The 27,405-nt window shown below is 27.8% G+C and overlaps 1 protein-coding gene across 5 annotated transcripts in view; it reads left to right on the forward strand.

The window, feature by feature from the left end:
* The first annotated feature begins 3,243 nt into the window (after positions 1 to 3,243).
* LOC107437471 (uncharacterized) overlaps positions 3,244 to 27,405 on the forward strand; it is a 181,299-nt gene continuing 157,137 nt past the window's right edge. For 3 of the 5 annotated variants that reach the window (XM_087155771.1, XM_087155767.1, XM_087155769.1), the window contains exons 1-3: positions 3,244 to 3,698; positions 9,641 to 9,726; positions 18,138 to 18,291. In XM_087155771.1, the coding sequence (XP_087011897.1) occupies positions 18,180 to 18,291 (112 nt within the window). In that variant the 5' untranslated portion in view covers positions 3,244 to 3,698; positions 9,641 to 9,726; positions 18,138 to 18,179. Of the gene's footprint in view, positions 3,842 to 9,640; positions 9,727 to 18,137; positions 18,292 to 27,405 lie in introns of all 5 variants that reach the window. The other 2 variants (XM_087155768.1, XM_087155770.1) reach the window with 2 other exon arrangements.

Consider the following 27,405-nt stretch of genomic DNA (forward strand, 5'->3'; position numbering starts at 1 on the left):
TTTTTTTTATCATCTTTGATAAATAGTAAATGCTGTGAAATGCTCTAAATTTTTTTTGTACTTTTTTGAATTTTTGTAGGCCACCCAGATATCAAAGTTACTTGTAATTTAAATACAGGAATGAAATTATATTTTGAAAGACTTCTTGAATGAAAATAATTAGAATTTAGATTACGCACAAATGAAAACCATGAAAAAGTTTTAATAACTAACTAACTGAACGCTAACAGGCAATTATGAGACTCTATCTCAGCAATTATTAACATTTTCCAATTTATTGTTCTTCATGAAATTAAATGCTTTGGGCAGCTTAGATTGCTTATAAAACTGTTCTATTTTATTTTAATTATTTTATTTATTTTTTAGTTACTTTTATATTTTTTATATATTTTTAATAAGCACTTAAATTGTTTTTTTAATATTTATTTCAAGTATTTGAATTTCAGAACAATATAAAAATCAATTTTTTAAAATACATTAATTTTTTCATTTAAAATTTACAAATTATAAATCTTTAACAAAAATTTGTTCAGATTTTTCTGGCACAGAGACAGAATGTTATTATTTATCATAACAATTTATGAAAATCAAATAAAAAAAATAGAGACCGGTGATGTGTCCAATGTTTCGTTCACCCTGACATCTGTTTGGTACAGTGATTGATCTTTCCATCTTTATGTCTTTGTTTGAGTATACGCAAGCAAAGGAGAGGATACAAGCATCTATATTCATTGTCTACGAAGTACTTCGATTGGTTTAAATAAATTATCAAACTGAGCATGCGCGTTATTAAAATTCTGCCAAGCAAAAATGCTAAAAGCGCCATTCTAGTAAACCTGACAATACGATTAAGCGATAACGATGAAAACGATGATGTAATCGACCAATCAAATGCCTCTATTTATTAAAAAAGCGGTCAGCCAAGCAACAGCCTATATATATATATATATATTATTATATATATATATAGTAAATTTATGTAATTGTATATATAAAATTACATAAATTCTGTAGTTTATTAGGAAAGATTACTTCTTCTTTTAGGTATAAATTCAGATCTATTTCCTAGGGGAAGGTTGAGCAGTAGCTTGCTAGTCTCTTCTTCTGCGCCGCTACGCATGTGCTATTTACTGCCTAGGTCATCTCAGCAATATCACGGAACTGTGGATAAGCCCTGTAAATATATATATACATAAGTTTATATTGTAAATATATATATAAAGTTTATATTGTTTATATATAAACAATATAAACTTTGCAACAGATATCCAAGCGATAATCATACAGCTATAGTAGAATTTCAAAGCAAAATTGCTATTTAAAAAATCTTTCAATTTTCAATGATTTATTTATAAGAGAAATTATGAACATTTTACTCAATTAATCAGCTTGCATACTGCTACGTTAAAACATATACATTAAAAGCAAAATAAAAATAATAGTTCTATTTGAATTAATTACAAACAATAAAATATACTGCGCATAACCTGCTGTAATGATTCACCAGTAACGTTACCCTAAACAGCGACGAGAAATATTTCGATTGTTCTCTTTTATTGCTAAGCCTACAACGATAGCCTCTAAGAATATCTTCCAACTTAAATTATTTAGGATCAGGACGTGTCTTTAAAACAAAAATATTAAAATTTAAGTTTGAAAATCGAAGCATATGGATGGTGTTTTCGACACTTTAGGGAACGCTGCAAGCTCGGGACTGCCTAAATTTCCGGGTTATTGTTTCAGTTGTATTTTAAAGCCATTTGGCATCATTGTGTTTTGAGATTCTTGCAAACAATGTATTTGATTACTTATTACTTATGTTTACAATGCTAACAATACTTGTGTTTACAATACTAAAAGTGTTAACACTAACGTAAGATGGTGCACAGCTTGCAACACGAACAAACAGTAATAAACAAATGGAAAGAGGCCAAATCAAGACTGCCAAAAAAGCGAGTTATTCAAAATCTAGCAACCATGTCACCTTTTTTAATAATAAATAACAAAATAACTAAAACACATTTTCACTCCAAACTCCCCAGAATTACATAATAACATTAATATCTTATGAAAGACGGCAGAGTTGAGCTCAGAAATTATCTGATTTATTTCTTTTACTGAAAACAAAATTATCCGTTTGAAGACATCGCCTATCAGAATAACATGTAGTAAGCAGCTGCAAACTTTTTAACCGGAACTAGAGTAGGTCCCGAGCTCGAGATTGTTATTGTTTACATTTCTATTGAAAACACCATCCATTGATACAACTAAATTAATAAATGTCAAGCACACTTACAGAATTTCGAATAGACTTTCGATTGTCAACACAAACGCCATTTGCCGGCTCGCATGGAACTATGGGAAGTGAGCTAGTTAATATTAAGTGTACTTTAAACAACCTTAAAACAGGCTTAGGTATAAATAAAATGACTTCATACACCTCAATAAATACTTCACTCTCTTTAGTTGAAATAAGGTATATTTTTTTATACCTCGTAAATACCTCACTCTCGTTAGTTGAAACAAGGTTGATTTCTTTATACCTCTTAAATATCTCTTTCGTTACAAGTGTAAGAAAAGCAACCTCGTATACCTTAAAAATCACCTCATCAGTCTGGTTGATTTGAAGTGAATTTAATGAATAACCTCAAAATAAGCTGAAGTATATATAAAACAACCTCGTACACCTTAATTACAACCTTTACGAGTTATTGCTGTTTTCTCAGCAACTTTAAATATACCACAAATCAACCTTAATACTTCAAAAATACCTCAAATCAACCTAAATATACCTTAAATTTTCGTAAGGGTTTTGTGAAAGTCACGAGTCCCGCAGTGGACTGATCGTTAAGACACGGTTTCCAGCAGATCACCGAAGTCAAGCATCACTGACTGCGGTCAGTGTGCGGGTGGGTGACCACTTAGATCAGTCTGCGTAGGGACCGAGGGTGTGCGGTACTGGTCCTCGTTAAATTGTGCTACCGTAAAGTGCTCGACTTCGCGCGCAGGTCGTCGGGCTACCGAAGCGGGGGTGCCATCTCCTCCGCAGAGGATCAAAATTGTGATGGCATGTCTTCGGATCATCCTCAGGGATGTTTCCCAGACCGTCGCCAATAGCCCATTGTGAAGCTCTAGTGCGACGTAAATTAACAGCAACAAGTCACGAGTCATTTAAATGGTTCACATTCACTATACCGGAAGTCTTGATAGCCATCTGACATTTTAGCATGGAGCTCGGTGACTTCTCTTTTTTCCTTTTTTTTTTTATTTTGGATAACCGTCTATGAAGTAATTAATATTTCGTAATTATATAATATATTTATGCTTATTCAGACAGAGTTTTGTTCAAACGTGCAATTAAAATGAAGATTTTTCAATTAATATTATACTATTTTGTTTTTCAACATTAAAATTGTGAATTAATTTTTTATATGAGACGAGAGTAGTTGTCTTCAGGACTAGAACAAGAGAGAGAAACAGAGAAATAATAGATGGGGCTACTAGTAATTCATGTCGGCCAAGACTCTTTTCCGATCATTCATGTTACCGAAATGGCGACCCGATATTCTTTTAGTCGCATAAACTACTATATACATTTCACCTTTTGTTTTAAATGAAGTCAGTTATCGTACAATTATTAAACGTATCGAGCGAATAAATGGTATGGGAAGGAATTAAATCAACATTTTAAAGATGAAGTGAGTAAATAATAAAGAATGTCATGTTTTTGAATAGAGAAACTGATTTTTTTTAAAGTGATCATTGTTTTTATAAAAAAAACAAAGGCTACAGAAAGCTCACAAGTGAAAGATGTGTGATTCCATAACGACACTTATATAATGTAATGATCTCATTATTTTTAAACTTAAAAAGTGTTAACTTTTACTCATTATTGATCGGTAATTACGATAATTTTTCAGTGTTTAGAACTTAAGCAAAGGAAAACACACTATACATATTGTATTCCACATTATTAATTTCTGGCCTATTTCATTTGTGTTTGTTGTTTTATTGTCAAAGTAAGTGAATAATAAATGCGTCAGTAACAATATTGCTTTTAGTGGGAGGAAATCAATGTTAACAGATTGTATACCAAAAATAATTACGATTATAGGAACGACTTTCTTCTCATAAAACTTATTATTAATCTTACCTAGTATTATTATTTAGAATTTTGTTTCACTATTTATGCTTTCTTCTTATGAAACCTTATTTTTATCGTACCTTTATATTAATATTTAGAATTTGTTTACACCTTCATTTTATGAAATATTATATTTTAATCTTACCTCTGTATCATTGTGTGGAATTTTGTTATTTAACACTTTTTTCGAATGAAGCTTCATTTTACTTTTTTATTATTTGGAATTATGTTTCACTATTTACTCTTTCTCCTTATGACACTTTATTTTTATCTTGACCTTATTATTATTTGGAATTTTCTTTCTCTATTTACACTTATATATTATGAAACTTTATTTTAATCTTTGTATTATTATTTGGAATTTTGTTTTATTTTTTACACATTTTCCTCATTGAACTTCATTGTAAACTATTTCTTTTTATTATTTGGAATTTTGCTTCACTATTTACACTTTTGTTTTCTTATTAAACTCTAATCGTACCTTTGTTATGATTATTTAAAATGATGTTTCACTGTTTAAACTTTCTTTTATTGGGAAACTGCTTTAATTTTACATTTGTATTGTTTGGAAATTTTGTTTCATTGTTGACAATTTTTTTTCTTCTTCTAAGAAACTTGATTTTAATCTTACCTTTGTATTATAATTTACAATTTTGATTAAATATTCATACTTACTCCTTATGAAGTTTATTTTAATCATAGGCCAGTGGGACAAGGATTTAATGGGGAATAATGGCCATATTTTCATAAAAATATTTTTAAGAAAATATTAATTCACATGCAAATAGCAATACCAAAGCTCTTTTCAGCAGACTTCTTGTTATAACAAGAAGTCTGCTGAAACAGTGCATGAAGAAAGTTTGTTTTAAAGTATATAAAAGTAAATTGGATTTTTTTTTTTTACTTCAAAAACATTTCCAATTTTATATGGCCTGATATTTTTTTTTGAGGCTACTAATTAATATAGCACAAATATTCTGTTTTATATAATATGTAATTAAATTGACTTTGAATAAATATGTATTTACATTGTTTAGAATAATATAAAAGCAGAGCATATGGGGCCAAATGGTATAATAAGAAAGTGGTTTAATGGGTTATCAGAATTTATAATGTATGTGAATAAATTAGTGATATGTATGACTTATTGAAGAGATTTACAATTGAAGGTTTTAAAAAACTGGCACTGTCTAAAGAAATGAATTAAAAATGATAGTTTTTAACAAAGCATTATATTAAGTGATTAATTAACTAAATGAATTAAACTTATGTTTTATTAGAACATTTAGAGGTAACTGCTAAAAAAATATAGCTACTTTAATCTACTGTATACATAATATGTAAATGAAATAATTTAATTTTTCCAGTGTAGATTATTTTAATAATTTCAAACATGTAATAAAATTTAAAATGATTCAAAATTAAAAAAAAAAAAAAAATATAGCTATTTTAAATCAGTTCATTTTTGTGTTTCAAGCAAAACATTTTATTTTGAACTATTCTGCATGTTAGAATAAATATTTCTTTTGATTTTGTTTTACAGACAAGCTTAGAAAGTTTTGATTTAAAAAATATTGAACTTTTCAACTGCTACTTAAATTGAAAAAATTTCATTCAAAACTGCTTTCGACATTTATAGCTTCTTCTGATGCTGCTTGTTAGTTTTTTTTTACTTTCAAATTTATTGTGTGGCATCTGAAATGGAGTATTTAGGATTTGTATCAAAAATCCATTATGGAATGACAATAGTTAAAACTAGAAACTTGACGATTCAGTTTGTTTTCAGTGGGAATCAAAGTTCCGGAGAATTGGCGTGTTGATGGTAAATCAGGTCGCAATTGAATATATCATTTAATGCCATGCATTAAGTTTATCTGGCTAGAAGCTGCAGGCCTTGCCTTATCAACCAGCTTTAACAAATTCAATGTTGATAATTTTTATTCAAATATAGCAGAATGCTTACAAAACTACATCCTTAAACTGTAAAGAATATTTAATTCAGATAAGAGTTGCTTTACAACTAAACATAAAGCATGAAATATTTGCAAAAAAAAGAAAAAAGAATGAAACTAATTGGCAAAGTCGCAATTACCAAGAAAGGCAAAACAATAATGTTTGTTGTTTTATTAATGCAGGTAATACCATACAACTTGCATTTGTTTGCCTAAGCTTTAAGAAATGATTTTGTGATTGATGTAACTCTATTTGGACATTTTTCATTTGTACATAAATTTGGGTGAATGACTACAAAATTTTTAAGGTATTGGAAAATAAAATTTAAAGTTTAAAATTTTCTTAGCTTGGAAACGCTCAGAAAACTATTTGATCATCAATTTTAATATCTTTGTTTTAATTTTTGAAATAAAAAAAATCTATACTTATTATGCTTATGTACATTGTATTTTTAAATAAAATGTCTAAAAAAATTGCATCTGATATAATAAAATTTTAAAATAACTGATATTCTTTATATACGTGTTGTAACTCTATTTTTAGTGATGAAATTTGTAAAAACACTTTAAATTACCACCATAGATATTAATTTTTACACTCTCATCAATTAAACCAAAAGCTATTAGGAGAGTTTTCTTGCTTTTTGATGAAATTGTTCAGCAAAATATACTGCAACCAAAGTGAAACCTAATTTTGATAGCTTTGGAACATCATCTCTTTAATAATATGAAACAAATTATTTTTTAACATTTATTTTTTAAAAAATATAATCATGATACATTTATTTAAGAGCAGTTTCATTTCGAAAACAATGTTTGCATATGTTTTTTGTGAAATCTATACAATTTTAAAACTATACCCCCTTTACCCCACTCTGTATAGTAGGTATATCAAGACATGTTCTTTTGAATGCATTACTGAAAGAAAACAATTAAACAAAATAGATAAGTTATGCTTGATATTTAATTTATATGAATCCAATGTATATAAAATGCATCAAAATTTTCAGTAAAATAAATTTAATGGTTTGGTTTTAGAGTCTTTAAAAAAAGCTTGATTTTTTTTAAGATCCTATAAGATCCCCACTTTATCCTATAAAAATGTTAAGAGGCATATTCAATGTATTTTCCTTTCAAGATCATTGAAATCCCACTTAAAAATAATAATAAATTTAGGCAAGAAACTATCTGTGTTGCAGTTGTTAACCACTATTTCATGTGTTAAAAAAATGGTATTTTGTTCTAAAAAAAATTTTTTTTTTATTCAGGAATATATTTTAAAATATTTGAAAATGTATTTTAAATGTAGATAAATAAGTTTAAAAACAGTTAATCTGTTTTTCCGTTAAAATAATAGCACAGTTTCGATCATTGCCTTTGAGCACGCATCAAAATACTAGAATACTTTTTCTAAAAATCTTTTACACAGTAAAATACAATTAACCGTACAACTTAAGGATATTAGCTAGTAATTGTACAAGTATAACTTAATTAATTTTTTATTTATTTATTTTTACACATCTGGAAACATCTTAATTATTATTATTTTATTTTTACAACTTACATGCAGGATTTTTCAGAAAATGTGATATTTAGGTGGGGTGAAACATGATTTATGAAATATTTCTTTTAATACCAGTTATTAATACAATTAATCTACACACTGTTGATTGTCATAAAGAATAATTCAGTGTACCCTTAAAATATATTTGATGGAGTAATTAATTTCTATGTCAAATGGGACAAGGTAAAATGTCACTACTGTCTCTCTAGTCTCCAAATGTCACTACTGTCTCTCTAGTCTCCAAATGTCATTCAAGTATCTTTTACTTATCTGTTGATAAATTCTTTCAAAATAATATTGAGTTATTTAAAAACAACTAGTGGTTGACCCTTAAAATTGTCTGCTCAAATATGTATATTTTTTTAATTTAAATAAAATAAAACGAAATTTTGCTACTAAATGCTGAAAAATTGGGTATTTATTTAAAGTTTATAATTTTTTTTTTTTAAATTCATTTTGTTAGCATAATTTATTACCTTATTTAACACATTACGTGCAGGAATTTTTAATACATTTTAAAATTGTGTTTTATAAATAATATATTAAAATTTTTTATTCTTCTATATCAGGGGTTTCCAACTGGTGGCCCGCGAACTAAAATATATCAGTTGTCATTTTTTTTGTGGACAATTTTCGTAAAAAATCTATATGGGTTTAAAACACTTTTTTCGTTTATAAAAACCTAATTTCTTCGTTTCTGTGAAATTTGACATACCAACGGTGCAAAAACATTTATTTCTCAGGTTTTGCATCCAAGAAAACATTTATTCAAATGCAAAAACAATCGTGTATGTTGCTCTTTTTTATTTCATTTTTTTTTGTATTTTGTGAATATAATTTAGCATGTGCGTATCAGAAATTTTCTCTAAGAAATTCTCCGATTTAACTTTTTAAAACCACTCATTTTGGACGAAAATATTAACACACACATTTGTAAATTTTAAATTTAATATGTAAATATCTATTCTTTGGTAGTTACAGCACACAAACCTCAATTTTCTCATTAAACATTTTGTGTGCTACTATTTAAGTTTTAATACCAACCTTTTTAAAGTTTTATATCTTAACAATTAGATATCTGTTGCACATTAATTGTTTAATACATGGGTACATTAAAGTTATTGTAGCCTGAATTTTTATTATTTATTTAATATTTTTAAAAATATTAATAACAATGAAATATTTTTAAAAATCTACTTCTTATTTTAATTTGTAATTCAATACTTTATTTTTGTATAACTTGGTAAAAATCTGACAGTAATATTTAATGTTCCTTCAAACATAAAAGAGTCCTACATAAAAGTTTGATAAAGTTGCGGCCCGCCATTTGATTTGTGTTTTTAATTGTGGCCCCCGGCCTCATGTAAGTTGGAAACCCCTGTTCTATATAGTAATTTAATGACCAGTGTGACTTAGAAATAAAAATTAACCCTTAATAGTCCATAAGTGTTTCATGTTTACTTTCAACCAGGTATGATTTTAATGATTAATTATAATATTAATTATAGTTTTATTATTATTTACAATGATTGCTAATATGATAACAGTAAGTGTGATAAAAATAATATAATGATTTTAGCCAATCTTTAAAGAAATTTGACAATTGCAGAGCAGGTGTTTTTATCTCTTAATCTTAAGTTTGTTTAGAAATAGTTATCATATTTATATTTCTTTTCACCGTTTTGTCTTTCTGCTTAGTGCAGTTGAAAAAATTTGTTTAAATAAATTCATATGTTTTTATTAATATACATTAAAAAAATATGTTTAGGCATGTGAAAGTTTCGGTTGAAAGCTCTTTTTGTAGACTAAGAAAAAATTGAGATTTTATGAACTCTGGTATCAATATATTTGATACTGATATGAGTTAGGTGTTTTGGTTAAATAAATTAATTACTCAATAGTTTCTGTTATCCCAGAACTTTTGAATAGCACTTCAATTCATGAACAATTTTAGTAATCAATATTTACTGTTTTCTTTAGACAAAACAACATGCAATATGCTTAACCAGAAAACAAGAAATATGATGTGGGATGAACACAGGTGATAAAATTCTTCTCTGTGCCATGTGAGTTATATTTACTTTGTTTGTTTGACGCCATTCATATTCTGCATTGTGAAATCAAATAATTTTAACGTTATTTTTATATGTACTGCTAATTCTTCACATCATTAAAAAAAATTAAAAAGAAAAGACAAACATATCTTTATTTATAACAGAAAAAGCTCAAATTATCCTCTGCCCACTTTTTTTTTAAACATATATATTTGATCATGTAAATATTCTTTATTTTTTTAAATATCATTCAACCTATAAGTAAACATTGTTGAATAAAATTCAAGGTTACTAATCAGTGAGATTTGCTCTTCTCGAGGTCTTTTTCTCTCCTTCAGATAGGCGAAATCACGACGTCACATACTCATAGACGCTTCAGCTATCCCATCTTTCATTGCTATTTGTAATACTAGCTACTATTCCAAGTATCAGATTTGATTTTATCTTGTACTTGATTCTAAATATAAAAATGAATTCGAATGCAATTTAAATGCCGTTTTTTATAAAGTTTATTATAGAAATGTTGGATTTAAGTAATAGAATTGAAGCTCTAATGTTAAAGATAAGGTAAAGTTTACCTTCATGGTTTTAATGTAAAAAAAGGATCTATACTTTTATACAACTTGATCCAAAACATTGCTTTTGACGTTGGGTTCTATCTGGAGTAAAATTTATAATTCTCAAGATAGTGGAAGTAAGTGAAAACCCAGAAGAAAAAGCAAAAAGTAGACCAATCGTAAAATAGACAGAGCAAAGAAAACTAGAGAATATGAAATAAAATTACCATGTATATTCAGAAAACTTTTTATTAAATTTTATAGAATGTTGTTCTTTTATATAACATAATCTAATTCATTACTTTTTTTGTGTTTAATTCATTTTACAATAGTTTTGTGATTAATTCATTTTACACAAAGATTTAGTGTTTACTTTATATGTAAATTTTTATGCTAATGGAAGATTTTAAATATGTAGAAAAGTAAACATTTTTAATTATATTATCTACTTCTTAGAAATTATTTTTAAGAGTATTTCACATGTTGTGAATAATCTTACACGCAATAGTTGTGAAAATACTTTATTTATAAAATAATAAGTTATATATTTGAGTAAATAATTTTAAATAAGTTCATGGATAATAAGTATTACAACAGTGAAACAATGATAACAAAGAATGTAGACATTTTATTCCTACTTTTATGGATAAATAATTAAATATGTTTAGAAAACTTAGCAGGCTTGAACAATTCCAATTTATTTCAAGAAAAGAACTTTAAACAAATTGTAAATTATGATTTTATTATTTTTATCTTTTCAATAGAAAAAGAAAATTTTTATACTATTTTTATTAATTATTTATACAGTCATCTACACTGTTTTATTCAATTATATTTAGCTACCTTTATATGAATGTTATTCTTGTAATACTTGGTTTATAATTGTGTAATATAGATATGTTGTGGACAATATATTAAATTTAATTAATTTTGATTCAATAGCGTGACTGAGGATGTTCTGACCAATAGGCTAACATAAAGACCTTTCTTCATGAGGAGAGGGAATATTATGTAATGTCAAATAATTATGTATTAAATTTAATCCTTAAATTAGATTTATAATTAGAACAAATTAGATTTATATCCAGAACTTACATCTAATGTTGTATTAGTAAAAACTTTTCCCACAAAAGAGCAATAATACTGATCTACTTATCTCAAAAAATGTGATGTATCTTTAGTAGCTTAAGAAATAGATCAGAGATTACTGAGACCTAATAATATTTAAATATATTGTCTAGAAAGATATAAAAGCCCTTTTTCCAAGGTCACATCGCTTCTTTTCTATCTAACTGTCAGAATGTGTTGTTCTCATTTTAGGCCTCGGGCCTTTCTTAAATTAAATTCTATTTTTCTCCATGTTCCTGTATATATTTTCAGCAACCTCGTGCGACATTAAAAACAACAATTAATGCTTTCAAAGCTTAACAAATATATATATATGACATAGCTATCATGGTCGAATGTTCGCACTGAGGAAATCAGGCTGGGTGTGATGCGGTTTATTTTATATTAGAAAAAGAGAGAAAGTGAAAATTTTCAGTGAAAACAATGTGCTTCGCCTCTTGGGTTAGGGATTTTAAACGAAAAATCTAACAAGTGTTCCTGTCACATGCGTTACAAGAGATAATATAACATTATAATAGACCAGAACAATCTAATCTGTTAAAAGGCGACTGCCTACCTTGAAATGAGTGATTTCGTCCAAAAAATCGATTTTCTGTTTAATACATTTTTAAAAAGTATGAACTTTCAAGATTCCAAAAATGCTTTACTTTTAATTTTCTGAAAATTATTTGTAAAGTTATAGCCGATTTAAAAACCGGAAGTCACATTCTGAAAAACCGGAAGTGAATAAAAAATGACAGAATTTAATGTAAACAAAGCTGTTATGCGTTGGTTTTTTGTTTTCCTTTCAGTAAAAAGGCATAAAATAATATTAATAATAATTATAAATGTATTGAAATGCATCTGGCAATTATTTATTAATGATTTTTCTTAAAGAAATATGATTTGAATGGCAACTGCTATGATGTTTACATATTTCGCTTTCTGATTGATTCACACGCTTTACATTCCGTTCTTGAACAAGATTCTAGTTATATTTTGAAATTGTTTCGATAGAATTTGATATTTTTTTAGTTATTTTTAATTTTTTTCAAAAATCTTTTCTTTCTTTTTTCAAAAATCTCCGTAAAATGTTATTTTAAATATTGTGTTTTTAAGCATAATATTGCATATATTTTGAATTTTTTTATATAAATTTTATACTTTTAGTTCAAAGCACGAAATAGAGTAAAATTAGTATGTAGTATAAAAGAAATATGTTTTATTGGTTATAATTTTGTGTAATGGTGTATTACACAAACATATAATGTACTAATTTCATACTCAAATTTTTAAAATATTTAATTATGTATTGATATGAAATTGCACTTTTATTGTTTTTTATATCTAACTCAAGCTATACATTGTTATTATCACCTGTATTTCTAAAGTAATTAAATCTAAAATGACAAAAAATCAACAGATGTTTACTAATAGTAAATCGAGCATTTGTACGGAGATTTTCAACTTATTGAAAAAAGGATCAGGAAAAAAAGAATATTCAATGAAAAGTCCAATTTAAACAAGTATAGAGTATATGAAGGTTTGGTATATCTTTTTAGATAGTTTAATGTTTGTATGATAAATGTAATTTACTTTTACTGCACAAATAAATCTTAAAATGCGTTTTCTGGCAAACTGAATTTTTCCGTTTTTCGATTCCCGCTGGACCTTATTTCTCAAAAACTATTAGGAATTTTATGATTCAATTGTGTAACAATGTTATAAATAATATTATCTGTGTTCTGAACTAGAACTAAAATTCTATTTCAATCTTTGATTATTTTATAGCTATGTAAATCAAAAAAACTTAAAAAATATATCGTTATTTTGCTGTTTTTCTACGTAATTGGGCATATTTCACAAAATTTTTAAAATTTTGATTAACTTTTAGTTCAGAACACAGAAAAGGGTTAGACTAATATATATTCCAAAGGAAATTGTATTTTATTACGCACAACTAAGTTGAGGGTGTCCAGCGTAACTCTTAAAAATCACTAATTTTTGACCTAATTTCAACAAAATTTTACAAACTATAAAATATATTGTTTTAATTTTTCTTATTTGTGTCATTTTTTATCCCATTTTATATAACTAAGCATAAAAAGTTTTAAAAATTTATTATTTTTAAAAAAAGTTCACCGCTCGCGGCAGGGTTGGAGTTTTTGCCTGGACAGTGGCAAAAACCTGGTAAAAGCCGGCAAAAACCAAATTATCTAAATTGCGGATTAAATATTATTACAAAATACTTGAAACAAACTTAAATCAATCATAAGGAATAATAATTTTGATACATTACATGAGAAAATTATTTTTAAAATATTAATAATTAATATAAGGGTAATAATTTTTAAAATATTGAAAGTTTTTGACCTCATTTCATTTTGGAATCCTTAAATAAATGTTTTTTTACAAATTGCATTTTTTTTTACTTCTTCATAATAACTTTTGATATGTATTATTTTACATTACATCACTCTTACTCTATATTTAAAGAGAAACATAAGAAAGCTAAGATGGATGTTTCATTAGATAGATTTTGATAATCACCTCATTTCTCAGTATTATTTACAAATGCAAACAAAACAACACAATTTAAATTCCCTTGATCCTTTTCACTCACAAACCCCCGACTTCACACAAAAAAAGGTGGGTGGTATTAGTGTCATCTTACCCTATCCACACAAGTGTCTGGCACCAATCACAGGTAACCAATCAGGGCAGCAAGTTTTTCCTTCAATCACTGAAGAGCACAAGTGAGTTCTAGGAAATCTGTTAAATAAATTTCTAGAGAATTTTGTGAATTAATGCCTCATTTACACTCATGTCCTTCTAGTAGTGCTGCCATTGAAAGAGAGTGTTTTCGAATTTTTTATTTGTACATTCTGAAATTCAGAATAGGTTGACTGTAAATAATGTTTCAAAACTAGTGCTCTGTTATGCTATGTTGAGACTGCACAAATTGTATTGTAATGATGAATAAAGTATTGAATTTGCGCAAATTTAAAAAATTTCATCGATACTTGTATATTTTAATTAACTACACATGTTGATAGATATTTTATACTTTAAATTATAGTTATATTAATTTAAAATAAGTTCATTTCACTGGAGAAAAGAGAATAATCACTAATTTTCCGATCAATAATGTTTTAAACTACTAAAATGATATATTAATACATTATGATTTAATTATGGAAATTTAAAATTTTGATAATTTTTTTTAACTATATATATTTATAGTATATATTTCAATTTTAGGAATAATTTTATATCAAAAATGTGTTTTTGTCCTCTCATCTTGGAAAATATAGGTTTTTGCCACTTTGCTTGGCAAAAACCTGTTTTTGTCAGGACGGTTTTTACCATGGTTTTTTCCACATTCGGCAAAATCTTATCAACCCTGCCTCACGTGATTTCTTATTTCATTAAAGGAAAAATGCATGATAATTACTCAGACGTGCCAACTCTCCCGCATTTTGCGGGAGTCTCCCGAATTTTGAGTTATTCTCCCGCCCTCCGGAATTGATTTGAAAAACTCCCGAATTTTACTGCGATCGACGGCCAAACTCAAAATTACCTAATTTTTCCGCGAGTGCGAAGGTAAGTTTTTCTTTCAGCTTGAATTCCATCCCCTCTTATCAAACTACCATCTGCCTGAAGCGTAGCTGAACATGCTTTATTTTCCCTCCTCTTCAACGTTACCTCTAAAAACACTCCTATTTCACTCCTATTTCCTATTTCACCCGCCCCCTTACACTGGGGGCGGGTGAAATCTTCCTCTTCTTTCGTGTGGAGTTGAATGCAATGACGTCACATGTCGTTATCGAGTGACGTCCGTTCAGGAGTCGGGAAACTCGTACTCTCGATAGTTGGAATTGATATTGTATCTTGCTGTTTTTATAGTTTTTAATGCGTATTTTTCCACGGTTGGCAACAAGCTCGTAAACTAGCAACGTGATATCAATTATTCGTTTAGTCTTCGTATATTTAAAAAAAAAAAAAAAAATTCAAGGATGTCTTAAGTCGAAACGGAAGTATGGATCAATTTCAACAAATCATGTACCAATGACTTTAGCAAGACTTAATTGCGGAGAGCTAAGTCTGCAACTCTTTTTTTCATGCATACAGTAGAGAACCATTTATCTGGTATCCAGATAATCCAGAAAAAAAATTTGCTCGGTTCTCCCGCCATTTTGAACTAAAACGATATGAAGAAAAAAAGCGGAAACTGGACTAATCCTTGAAGTTGAGTAGAGGAAAATGTGAGGAAGGGAAGAATTTTTTTCCCCGTTTACCCAGAGAAACGTCATTTCTTCCGCGACCTTGAAGATTTTAGATCTTGATTCTCTTTTTAGGTCGTTAAACTCAAAGGAGTGGCATGATGATTTCGTTTGCTAGTTTGATTTACGAGGGGGTGGGGAAAATGCATTGCACATGCATATCAGTGAACAGAAGATGAAAGAGAAAAATATATTTATCTATTTGACATCGATTAATAAAAATAAAATGTTTTTCTTTTGAATAAATTCTGATTCTTTGGAAGTGCGGTATCATTCGCAAGTTTTTCTTGATGTGGAATCACACCTGCTTTAATTAAAAATCGCGTTTTTATAAAAAAAAAAAAAAGGAGAATTGTTTATTAATTTAAGCATACAATTATTTTATGAAGCAGATTGCAGTTTCGTTTTTCTGATTCCACTACGTTTTTTTTTTCTTTTTCATGATAAATTTTGCACTCAATAAAATTATTTGTATTACCAAATTTTTTCATTAGTTTTATTTTTATTTTTTTTTAAAGTCCGTTGATCTTGCCTTGTTCTAGGTTTTAATATTTATGCTAGTGCCGTTTTTTAACTATCGTTTCGGTTCGATAATTTTCAAGTGTTGTTTTTATTTAGATTAATAGGTTTTCCTTTTATTTTCGCCCCCCCATGAAATATATTGCGTTATTTAATCATTGGTTTTGTTTATTAGTTGATTTAGGAATCGTAATTATTTTTTAAACTTGTTTTTCTTGTCTAAACTTGCAAATTTTTTTATTCTTTTAAATTTTATTTTTCTACAATTTTTTTCCTTTTTAGATTTAGGAGTGCTTTTCTTTTTTCTCTTACTTTAAAATGTGTTTACATTTTTTCCTTGTAATTTGGGTTTGATAAAACATCGATTAACGACACTTTTTTGTCGATCCAGGAAACCGGGAAATTAAGACATCCGGGATAGCGATGGTCCCGAGCATCCCGTATAATTGGTTCTTTATTGTACAGACATTAGTATTGAATTGGTTTTTTAAAATAAAATACTTATTCAATTTGTTTATTTTTTAAAAGTTTTTGTGTATTTTTATTACAGTGTCGGGTTTTTGAATAATGTTTTATTAAGGAAATGGTATTTATTTAAAGAGTATCTACCTAATATAGTTTTGTGTTGCTAAATCTGTGTTTAATTATTTTATTTCCATTTAATATTTTTAAACAATTATTGCTCTATTAGTGTGTAAAATTTCTTGCATTCTTATATTTAATAAATTTTTTACTTAAAATTCCTTAGAAGTGCCAAATGTTGCATACCATGCACCTTTTTTTACCCCTCCTGAAATCTCCTGAATTCTTGTTAGGGAAACTCCTGAATGTTAATTTTGCTAGGTTGGCACGTCTGATTACTGCATTCATTAATCTATTTTTAAAAGATTATGTGAAGGATGTGTTATTATTAATTATGTTAACTAGCTTAATACTGAATAATGAATTAAGAAGAATATAACAAAGAAATAATGTATTAAGAATTGTTAAAGTATTTTATGTTACATCCTCTCTCACTATAAAGTGTGTTACCATCTAAAAAATTGGTAATTTACTTGAAGCACTTTCTCTATGTGAGAAACACAACTAACATTGAAAAGACTAACGCTTCGTAGTATAAACATTCAAGCAATATCTAAGAGTAACATGGAATGTAAAAAACACATTTTTGGAACCATTTTATGCTTCTGGCAACTATTTTAGAGACTATTTTTCATGTCTGACAGAACTAAAGTCACTGTAAAGTTTCATTGCAGTCGTTGCCCTGAATGAAAAATTTCATTAATGTGACTCTTGGAGGCAAAATTTAAAGACCCCACGCATAATAATGACACTTTTTCTAAAAGTTTTATTTTTAATCTTTCAAAATGCTATTACAATTTTGTTTTGTAAACTTGACTAGTACTTACAGTGGGAGAGGAAATGTTGTTTGTATAGTTAATATGGGGAAATTATTTGGTGTTAAAATGAATTTTGCATCCAAAATATTTTAAACATTAGTTCTTAATTGTGCGTTAAAGATTAACAAATAACAATTATTTTTTTAATTTTTGTTGCAAATACAATTAAAAATAATTTCTCAAATTACATTGAATAATAATTGGGCATAAAATATGCTGCTTCGATGGTACATTGTGTTCCAAAATAGCAATTTCTGAAATAGCTCAAAAAATTCCTTCAAAATGCTGTATTGTAAAAATAAATAAAGAATAAAAAAAAAATCCTTTGTTAATTGTGATTAGAATGTGTTTAGTATTTTACGTAAAATAATAATTATATAGAATAAAACATTTGCACATGGCTTTGAATTGAAAACATTAATTACTATAAATAACCATTTATTTGTTAAAATTCTCTTGCATTTAGTTACTGGTATAAATCCTGTGATTCAAAAGTGGCTTTTCTATTGTATTAAAATGTAATGTTTAGAAAAATAAATATTCTCCTTTATGTTTAGATCATTGAATTTTCCAATGTGAATCTTCTGCACTTGTGTGCAATGGAAGTATTTCCACCTGATGAGTCACAACCTAATGAAGTGGGTAGTGGGCCCACTGCCTCTCAGTTGGATCACATGAAAGCCTGGGATGATAATTTGGCTTCCCTTGAAAGTAAGTTTATTTCTGTTGATGCTTATTCTATAGTACTTGGTATAATGAGGGAAACTCTTTTCTCTCAGGAGGCTTGCTTCCTTTAGTTAAATATGGGCTTCCTCAGTGGCTCCCATAATTTTGAGTCCCGCAGTGGACTGATCGTTAAGACACGGTTCCCAGCAGATCACCGAAGTCAAGCATTACTTGCTGCTGTCAGTGTGCGGGTGGGTGACCACTTGGATCAGCCTGCGTAGGGACAGAGGGTGTGTGGTATTGGTCCACGTTAAACTGTTCTACCGTAAAGTGCTCGACTTCGCGTGCAGGTCGTCGGGCTACCGACGCGGGGGTGCCCTTCTCTCCGCAGAGGATCAAAATCGTGATGGCATGTCTTCGGATCATCCTCAGGGATGTTTCCCAGACCGTCGCCAATAGCCCATTGTGCAGCTCTAGTGCGATGTAAATGAACAACAACCCATAATTTTGAATTAGGAGTTATATACTTCATTAATTTTAGAGGAGAACAGGGTGCGTAGCATTTTTAAAAAAGTGCTTTAAGATGCTTGTTTTTTATTTCCGTTTTTTTAAAAGCCCTTAGAGGTGCTTTTTTCATTGGGAGTTTTTAAAAAGTGTTTAATTTCCTTTTTTCCAAAATGAGATTTTTTCTTTAGCATGTCGAATTTCACCACGAATTATGTAAAAAGCATGGTTTTAAAATTTTTCTATTCAACCTTTTCACAATTCATTCAACCACAATCCATTTTGGCGTACTGTCGGTCTGTAGCATATAAAAGCGCCAATCATTTTACACATTTGCATGTGCATATACGAAGTGGGATTCGGCAGGAGAGGACGTATTCTTGTACTCTCATGTGCAACTCTGCTGCACTTTGAAAAAACAGGGATGAGATTTTTCCGCTTCTTAGCGGATTTCAGCTTTTTTCACTTTTATCTCTTGAATTTCAGCTTTTTTTTTCAAAAATTCAGATTTTCTAAAAATTTCACTTTTTTTAATAAGTATTCTCCTTTTTCAGAAAATTCACCGATTTTCAAAGATAAACAGAAAATTCAAACTGCATAGCTACCAATCCTTTCTCGTTTTTACTTATTTTAGCTATTTTCTCCCCTTTTACACGCAGCAGATAAGATTTTCCGAATTTTTTTCCTGCCCTCCAGATAGATCCGATTTTCGTAGTTCAAACGACGCTGCTTCTGACAAGCCTTTTAGAGGTCCCAAGCCTGGAATCTGCTAATATCTTGATTCTTATTCACACGATTTTAATATCAAACATAGCTTTTCATATTTGCGTGTTGTGATTCTTATTCACGCGATTTGAATATTATATGTTGCGATTCTGATTTACGAGATTTAAAAATCCGATATTGTGATTCGTATTTACGCCTTTTTAAAAACCTATGTAGCGATGCGTATTCGCACAAGTTTAAAATTCTATGTCTTGATTTGCTCATGCGGTTTATAATATTAAACGTTGATTTTCGTATTTATACGTGATTTTAAATTAAGGCATTGGGATTCGCATTCCCGCATTCTAAAAATTATGCATCATAATTCTTATTTATGCAATCTAAAAATTACGCATCATGATTCGTATTTACGCGATCTAAAAATTATGAATCGTGATTTGTATTTACGCGTTTTAAAAATTCTACTTCCCAGTTTGTATTTCCTCATTTTCAAAATCGTATATCTAGTTTCATATTCATGTGATTTCAAAATCCATAATTGTTATTCATATTCACGCAATTTTAAGATCAACTATCGTGATTCTTGTAAGAAGTAAATTTTTTAAAAAATTAGTTACTATAAAGGTGACTGTTTTTCTAACGATGATTATTAGTATATGTAAGTGTTACAACATCAGAGAAACTGGAAGGGTTCAAAACTTGCGAAGAAAAAAAAAAAGGATTTGTCACAAGATGTTTGAAGATGGACTAACGACTAAGTATAGCAAACAAAAGCAATCACTTAAAAAAGGATTTAATTTAATTTTTTTTTTGGAAAAAGAGTTAATTAACTCATCATCAAAATTTTATTTATAATTGCTGTTATTTATGCTATAAAATGCAAAATTCTTATCAAATAAAAAACAATTATCTAAACAGTTGCTGATAGTCATATAATTTTTAAAACTAAAATAGCAATTTTCGTATGTTAAGGCGCTACTATATATTTCTACTTCACTGTTATTGATATGTTTCAGAGGGCTCTAGTTAGATTAGACTATAATATGAACATAATGATTCGGTCCATTGTTAAAGTTTTTTTTTCCAACATAATTTAAAAAGTAATATTACTGATATATTTGCTATAAATCACATAACAGTATTTATTAAAAGAAATGAAATATTAATGTATATTCTTAGTAGTTTTAATTTTCTAAATCAGGTAGTTTTTCAAGTAATGATTGTCTCTAATGTGAACTGAGGAAAAATATAATTTCCAGCTTTATTTTTTTAATTGGTAATTTTTATTTTCACTAAATGTTAAGTATCAATGTAATCATTTATATAATAATAGATTAGTACTCAATTGTATGTCAACACATTTTTTATTACCTTAAACTGTCTGGAATTTATTATTAAAGGGTTGCGCTTGCGTAAAATTTACTATCGTGGAAATTCAGCTTTTTTGCCTTTTGGCTAATCTCATCCCTGAAAAAAATTCTACTTTTCTGCCCCCTGGAATCAAACCGAAAAATCTCTCGAATCAACCAAATCTCGAATCAATCACGGAGATCAACCAAAAATTTATTTTCCCTTAAAGCAATTTTTTTTAATACTCCTGTTAATTTCATCGTTGGTGAAGTGCCATCATCTTTGTCACTCTCAAGCTAATGGTCTTCTCGCACTCTTCTATTAATAGATTAGTACCATAATCCTTGAACTTTACTTGGGGATCATTCATTAGTTACGTATTTTCATGTGGGTTCCCAGAGCAGTAAAGAACAACTAAGCTTAATTTCCTCAAAATTTCCATCTCCTTTTTATTCATTTAATATTATAAGAATTAGGAATTTTAATCGTAAAATGTTTTACTTGAAGGACCGTCCACTAATTGCATAAAAATTTTCAAACTTTTATTGTACTTAATATATTACTTTTATTACTTATTACATTTTTTTAAAGTTTTTATTATTGTTTTATTATTTTTAAAATTTTCAGTACTTTTAAGTTTATGAAAAAACGTATGAAAAATTTTATGAAAAAAAGTATGAAGTCAGGGACTTTCACTATTTTAAATACAGGAAAATGTTTTATGTTATTCAGATTTGTCATTCCACAGGGATGTGATTCTTCCGTGGATTCGCGGATTTCCGCTTTTTTTTCAGATTTTTCCATTTCTCCCTCTGATTTCCGGCGAAAATTGTTTTTTGCACGAGTTAAAATATTTTCAGGAATTTAATTTCCCTCAGAGCGAAAATATTGAAGTCCTCGTTCCTCTCTCTGAAGTTTGCCAAAAAATAATTTCCTCGGGATAAAAATGGTTGACCTTTATAATCAGGGATAAGATTTTTCAGCTTTTTAGATTTTTCCTTTTGTCTCTCAAATTTCTGCCTTTTTATCAAAAACTCCGACTCTCTAAAAGTTTCGTTTTTTTAAAAAATAAATATCGCGCTTTTTTTTGTGAAAATTCAGTCATTGAAATAAAACAAATATATTTATTTACGATTTTCAAAGATATACAGAAAATTCAAACTACGTCCTAGCTGCTGACCCTTCCACCTTTTACTTATTTTAGCTATTTTCACCGATTTTACGCACAAAAAATAAGATTTTCCGTATTTTTATCTGTCGCCTGATAGCTCGTATTTTCGTAATTCAGACGTTGCTACTTCCTGTTTCTTGCGTGAAAGCAAACGGAAAAAAAATGAGGTGGATTTGCGGTGAAAATATTTATTTGCTCATTCAATTAAACTTGTAAATTTTTATTTATTATGTCTAAGCGAAAACAATACAAACAAGCCTTTTAGAAATCCCTAGTCCAGACTCCACAAATATCTCTATTCTTATTCACGCGATTTTAATATCAATAATCTATTTTCGTATTTACTTGATTTAAAATTTGCCCATTGTGATTCTTAGTTACGCTATTTAAATGTCGTACATTATGATTCTTATTTACGAGATTTAAAAATCCAATATCGCGTTTTGTATTTAAGCATTTTTAAAATCGCGATTTTATTATCAAACTTCTATTTTCGTATTTATCTGATTTGAAAGTTGAATGTTGCGATTCTTATTCAGGCGATTTAAATATCGTACATTGCAATTCTTATTTACGGGATTTAAAAATCCAATATCGCGATTTGTATTTACGCACTTTTAAAAGCTTATGTAGCGATTCGTATTCACACGAGCTTAAAATCAAATGTCGTGATTCGTTTTTGCGGTTGTAATATCAAACATTGATTTTCGTATTGATGCGTTCTTTAAAAACTAGACATTGGGATTCATATTCGCGCAATTTAAAAATTATGCATTGTGATTCATATTTACGTGATCTAAAAATTACGCATCATGATTTATTCTCTCAATTTAAATTCATGCATGTAATGCATATTCATATGTTCATACAATTTTAAAATTATCCATCGGGATTTATAATCACATGATTCACAAGTTTAAAAATCACATTTTTTTGTCAAATTTTTGGATTTTGAATATATATATATATTCTAAGATAGGGGTGCACAACCTGCGGCCCGTGGGCCAAATGCGGCCCTTCGACTACTGAAGTGCGGCCCGCGAGAGCTTCTAAACACAATAATTTTTTTTTTTTTAAAATGGCAATTTTTAATCGCACTTTTAAGTCATCACGTCTTGACACAATCAATTTTAACAGATTCTTTAGTAAATGTACGTTTAACGCGCTTTTTTGAAGCCGAATTTATCGTAAATATAAATGATTTTTTTTAAACAGTTATTTCCGCTTTTCTACGTGATTTTGAAAATTCCTAATTTGTATTAGGACGCGAGTTTCAGATCGCAAATTTAAATAATCACTTTTTGTGCACTTTATTTGTGACGATTTCATCTTAAATCTAAGTGATTTTTTGTCTTTTTTTTTGTTGCAATTCTTTCTTTCTTTTCAAAAATTTTTCTCGGTAGTTATTGCTATGCATTCCCACGTATTATAAAAAATTCCAATTATTCTGTTACGACATGCAAATTTTAAATCATGCATTTGATGCGCTTTATTCGTGCTGAGTTCAGCATAAATATATTTTTTCCTAATTATTTCTATACTTTTCCTCGTGATTTTGACGATCCCGTTATTTAACTATGATGTTATTATGACACATGATTGTTAATCACGCAATTAAATAATCACTTTTTGATACGGTACTACGGTACAGTTTTATCATAAATCCTAGTTATTTTTCCTTCGTTTTTATTTCCGCAACGAATATGATTTGGTCGAATGCGGTAATGAATTGTGATTTGATCAAAAACCAAATATTCGGCAAAAAAAGAAGAGGAAAAAATCTATTGAACGCCGTACACTTGGGGCCAAATAGCAAAATCTTTTAGCAGTATAGCAACACTGAAACTAAAATTTCAATGCTCAGAATAATATTTCCTGGAAAAACGTATTCATAAATTAACTCTAAAAAATAAGGCCAATCAAGAACGTTTTTGAAAATGTCGAAAAGTGAAAGAGAACATAAAAATCAATCTTAATTTTTGAAAATTGTTTTTAAAGCTGAACATCTCAGTTTTTCAATTACCAGAAAAAGCCAAGAAAAAAGAATTAAGTCAACAGAAATGCTATTAAAAATTACTGCGTTATAATGAAAACGTCTAAAAAAAGTTTTTTTTTTATTTACAGAAAATAAAAAGATAGAAAAAATGTTCTTAATTTTTTAAGTAAAAATCTTATGCCGAAAATCTCAATTTAAAATTTTATTTGTAACTTTATTTTTAAAAAAAATGCTGAGTCATAATAAAAATGCCTAAAAAAAGAAAAACAGAAAAAACAAATTTTTCTTAGTTCCTGAAACAAAACTTTAATACTGAAAATCACACTTTTCTATGTTACTGGTTATTTATATTACAGTACAGGGAAAGAGTGATGATAAATTAATAGTATGAGACGTTCTGTTAAAATGCTGGTTTATAATAAAAACTGCAAAAAATGAATCCTTCTCAATTCTCAAAGTATCGAAAAAATGACAAAATTGACATGTCTGATTACAATTTTTTAAAAAAAAGTAATATCTATAAAAATTCTAAAATGAAAAAAACTTAGAAAAATACATTTCTAAAAAATATTCTGCCAAATATTTGACTGATCATTCAACCAACTGAATTTTTCACAGAAAGGCCAAATACTCGTTACATCCCTCCCTAATTTAAATGCAATGTTATTGCAACTTGAGAAATTCATAAAATGGCAGAGAACGTGAATTTTTAAACTGCTCACTGTTTGTAGTTTAGATTTCAATTTTTTGTTGCTTAAGTGATCTTTTTCGATAAAAAAAAGGAAAATGTTTACGATATAAAAAATCTAATAATTAATAAAATAATATAATAAAGTACATTACAAAATAAGCATAGAATTTTATTTTGAACTATCACAGTTTTGTTTTTATTTTAGGCTTTTGTTTAAAACCTATAAATTTTCTTCAATTAAAATATTTAATTTGAATTTATATTACTTAATTACGACTAAACTTTTTCCTACTTTCATTCTGTGGGCATTGCAGTTTTTTTAAATTTATTAGAATTTAATTCTAAAATGAGTTTTCATATTGCATGATATGATAAGAAAAAAATATTTCTTTTCTTCAATGTTTATTTATTTTGATAAATCTATTGTTCATATGATAAAAATAGCAAGTTTTTTTTTTGTAAAAAAAAGTATAAGTTTTTTTATTTTTGAATGAATTCTAATAATGGAACACTACTAAGTTATTGATATTACTAAGTTTATTGATAAAAAAAATGGAAACGCTAATGTTTAAATAAACATTATTACATTTGTCATTAACATGTCTAAATACATGTGCGGCCCTTCGTTAGCCAACCTGCTGTGCAAGTGGCCCTTCACTCAAAAAGGTTGTGCACCTCTAAGATTTCCTCTTTTTCACTTTTTGACTACTCTCATCCCTGCATTCCAGAAAACTATAATTTATCTCTTAATTCTATCTCTTAATTATTTGATTAAAACAATTGATTAAATATTAGGAGTGTTTTGTAAAATATTATGAGTCTAGGGATCATATAATAATTTACTTCTGACACAAATGTTTAGCTTCAATAATTCTATTTACATTTTAAAATTACTTAGTTTTTTTTTAATCATTTCATTATAGAAATATTAAACTTAAGTAACAAATTTTAATAATTAATTTAGGGCCATTCATTAATTTGCATTTGTAATATGAATGCATTAAAAGTTTTCTTAGTTTGCTTAATTCTTTACATATCTTTATGAATTTGGCATGTTAATCTTGTTGATGTTTTGTTGAATATGCTTTTATAAATAGCTTTTATTTAAATCTGAAAACTTACGCTCAATAGCCTTATTAAATAATACTTAAATTAATTATAATTTTCAAATTAATAATTTAAAAAATAGAATGAGCCACTCAATATTGAATATATTTAAAATTGTGTATAAATTGTTTTTATAGTGGCTAATAGAATCAAGAAAAGAGAGAATTAGTTTCGTCAGAAACTAATTATTTTATCATGATCATGTAAAAGTCTAAAAATTAATTTGCATTTTGTTAATATATATATGAAGAACTTTCAACAATAGGCACAAGAATTTTTTATTAGTCCATATATTCTAATGATAAATTTTTGTTGTTGATGTGCTTAAAATGTGCTTATTTTTTGTTGAAAATTATGGCTATGCAGCCTGGAGAAACACAAATCTTGTATGATTAAGATGAGTTGTTTTAAAATTTTGAATTGGTCTCTTTGTATTGTTTTATTGTAAATCGTAAGTTGAGGAGTCATTTACGTTAATCTGTTTATTTCAAATGAAATATTTAGCTAGATTTGAAATTTGAAAAACTTTTCAATTAAAAATATTAGATTCTGATTAAAAAATATTAAGCAAATTACATTTATGTAGAATATATTTTTTATTTTATTTAGATTTTATTTACCATAATTATTCTTTTAAATAGTAATTTTTATTATTGGTATACTTGTATTTTGAAAGATATATTTTTGAAGTTTTATGTTAGAGTGCAAAAACTTTTTTTCTTCAGAACAGCTGTGCCAAATCTATAAGATTTATAGTTCTAAAATTGGAAGTTTGCACCTTAAGGAAGGCACCTTAAAAACTTAAAAAACATTTCAAAAACCTCACCGTGAGAAAGCTGGAATAAATTTGTGTTTCGTTTAACATTTTGAATCCTTTACATGTGCTGGTATAGAAAATTACTTTAAATATGCTTTACGAAACAAAGACCCATTTATTGAAACATAAACTTAGCTGCCACTGGAAGAAATTTTCTCGAAAAGCGTAGAAAGTTGGCAGCCCTGTTTTATGAAGGAAAATAAAAACACTTGATATTTTCTTAATCATGAAATTTACATAGAGTACAAATTGAGGGGCCCTTAACTTATCTAATACATATTATTAGCGAATGCAATTATAAATCTTATATGATATTGATTTATGCTTTCAAAGTTTGATTAATTTCTTTATATCATTTTATTTAAAAACAATTAAAATTATTAACTCTAATTGTTAATAAGCACAAATGTGACAAAATGGTAAATTGAGGGACCCTGCTAATTTACTTTTGACAAGTATTTTGACGCTATATATTTTTTGTAAGTTATGGATTTTTTTTTTACTATTCGATTAAAGAGATATTGAAACTACTATTATTGAATCTTATCATCAATTTGAGGGAGCATTTTCTAATCAGTTTTTTAATAAATTTCCTTTGCTTTGTAATTTTTACATTTTTTAATCTTTGATTATTTTTTCTTTAATGTTATTTTTCTATTTTTATTCTATTCTTTTTTTTTTTTTTGTGGTGCTTCTGTAACCTCAGCTGTTGGAATTGTTTTTTTTTATGATTATTGTGATTGTATTCAATTGACAATTCAGTAATTAATGAAAAATTAACGATCTTACTTAGGTGG

The sequence above is a fragment of the Parasteatoda tepidariorum genome, chromosome 12 (genome assembly GCF_982258835.1).
Source record: "Parasteatoda tepidariorum strain Cologne lab strain chromosome 12, Ptep-v5.0, whole genome shotgun sequence".
Lineage (NCBI taxonomy): Eukaryota > Metazoa > Arthropoda > Arachnida > Araneae > Theridiidae > Parasteatoda > Parasteatoda tepidariorum.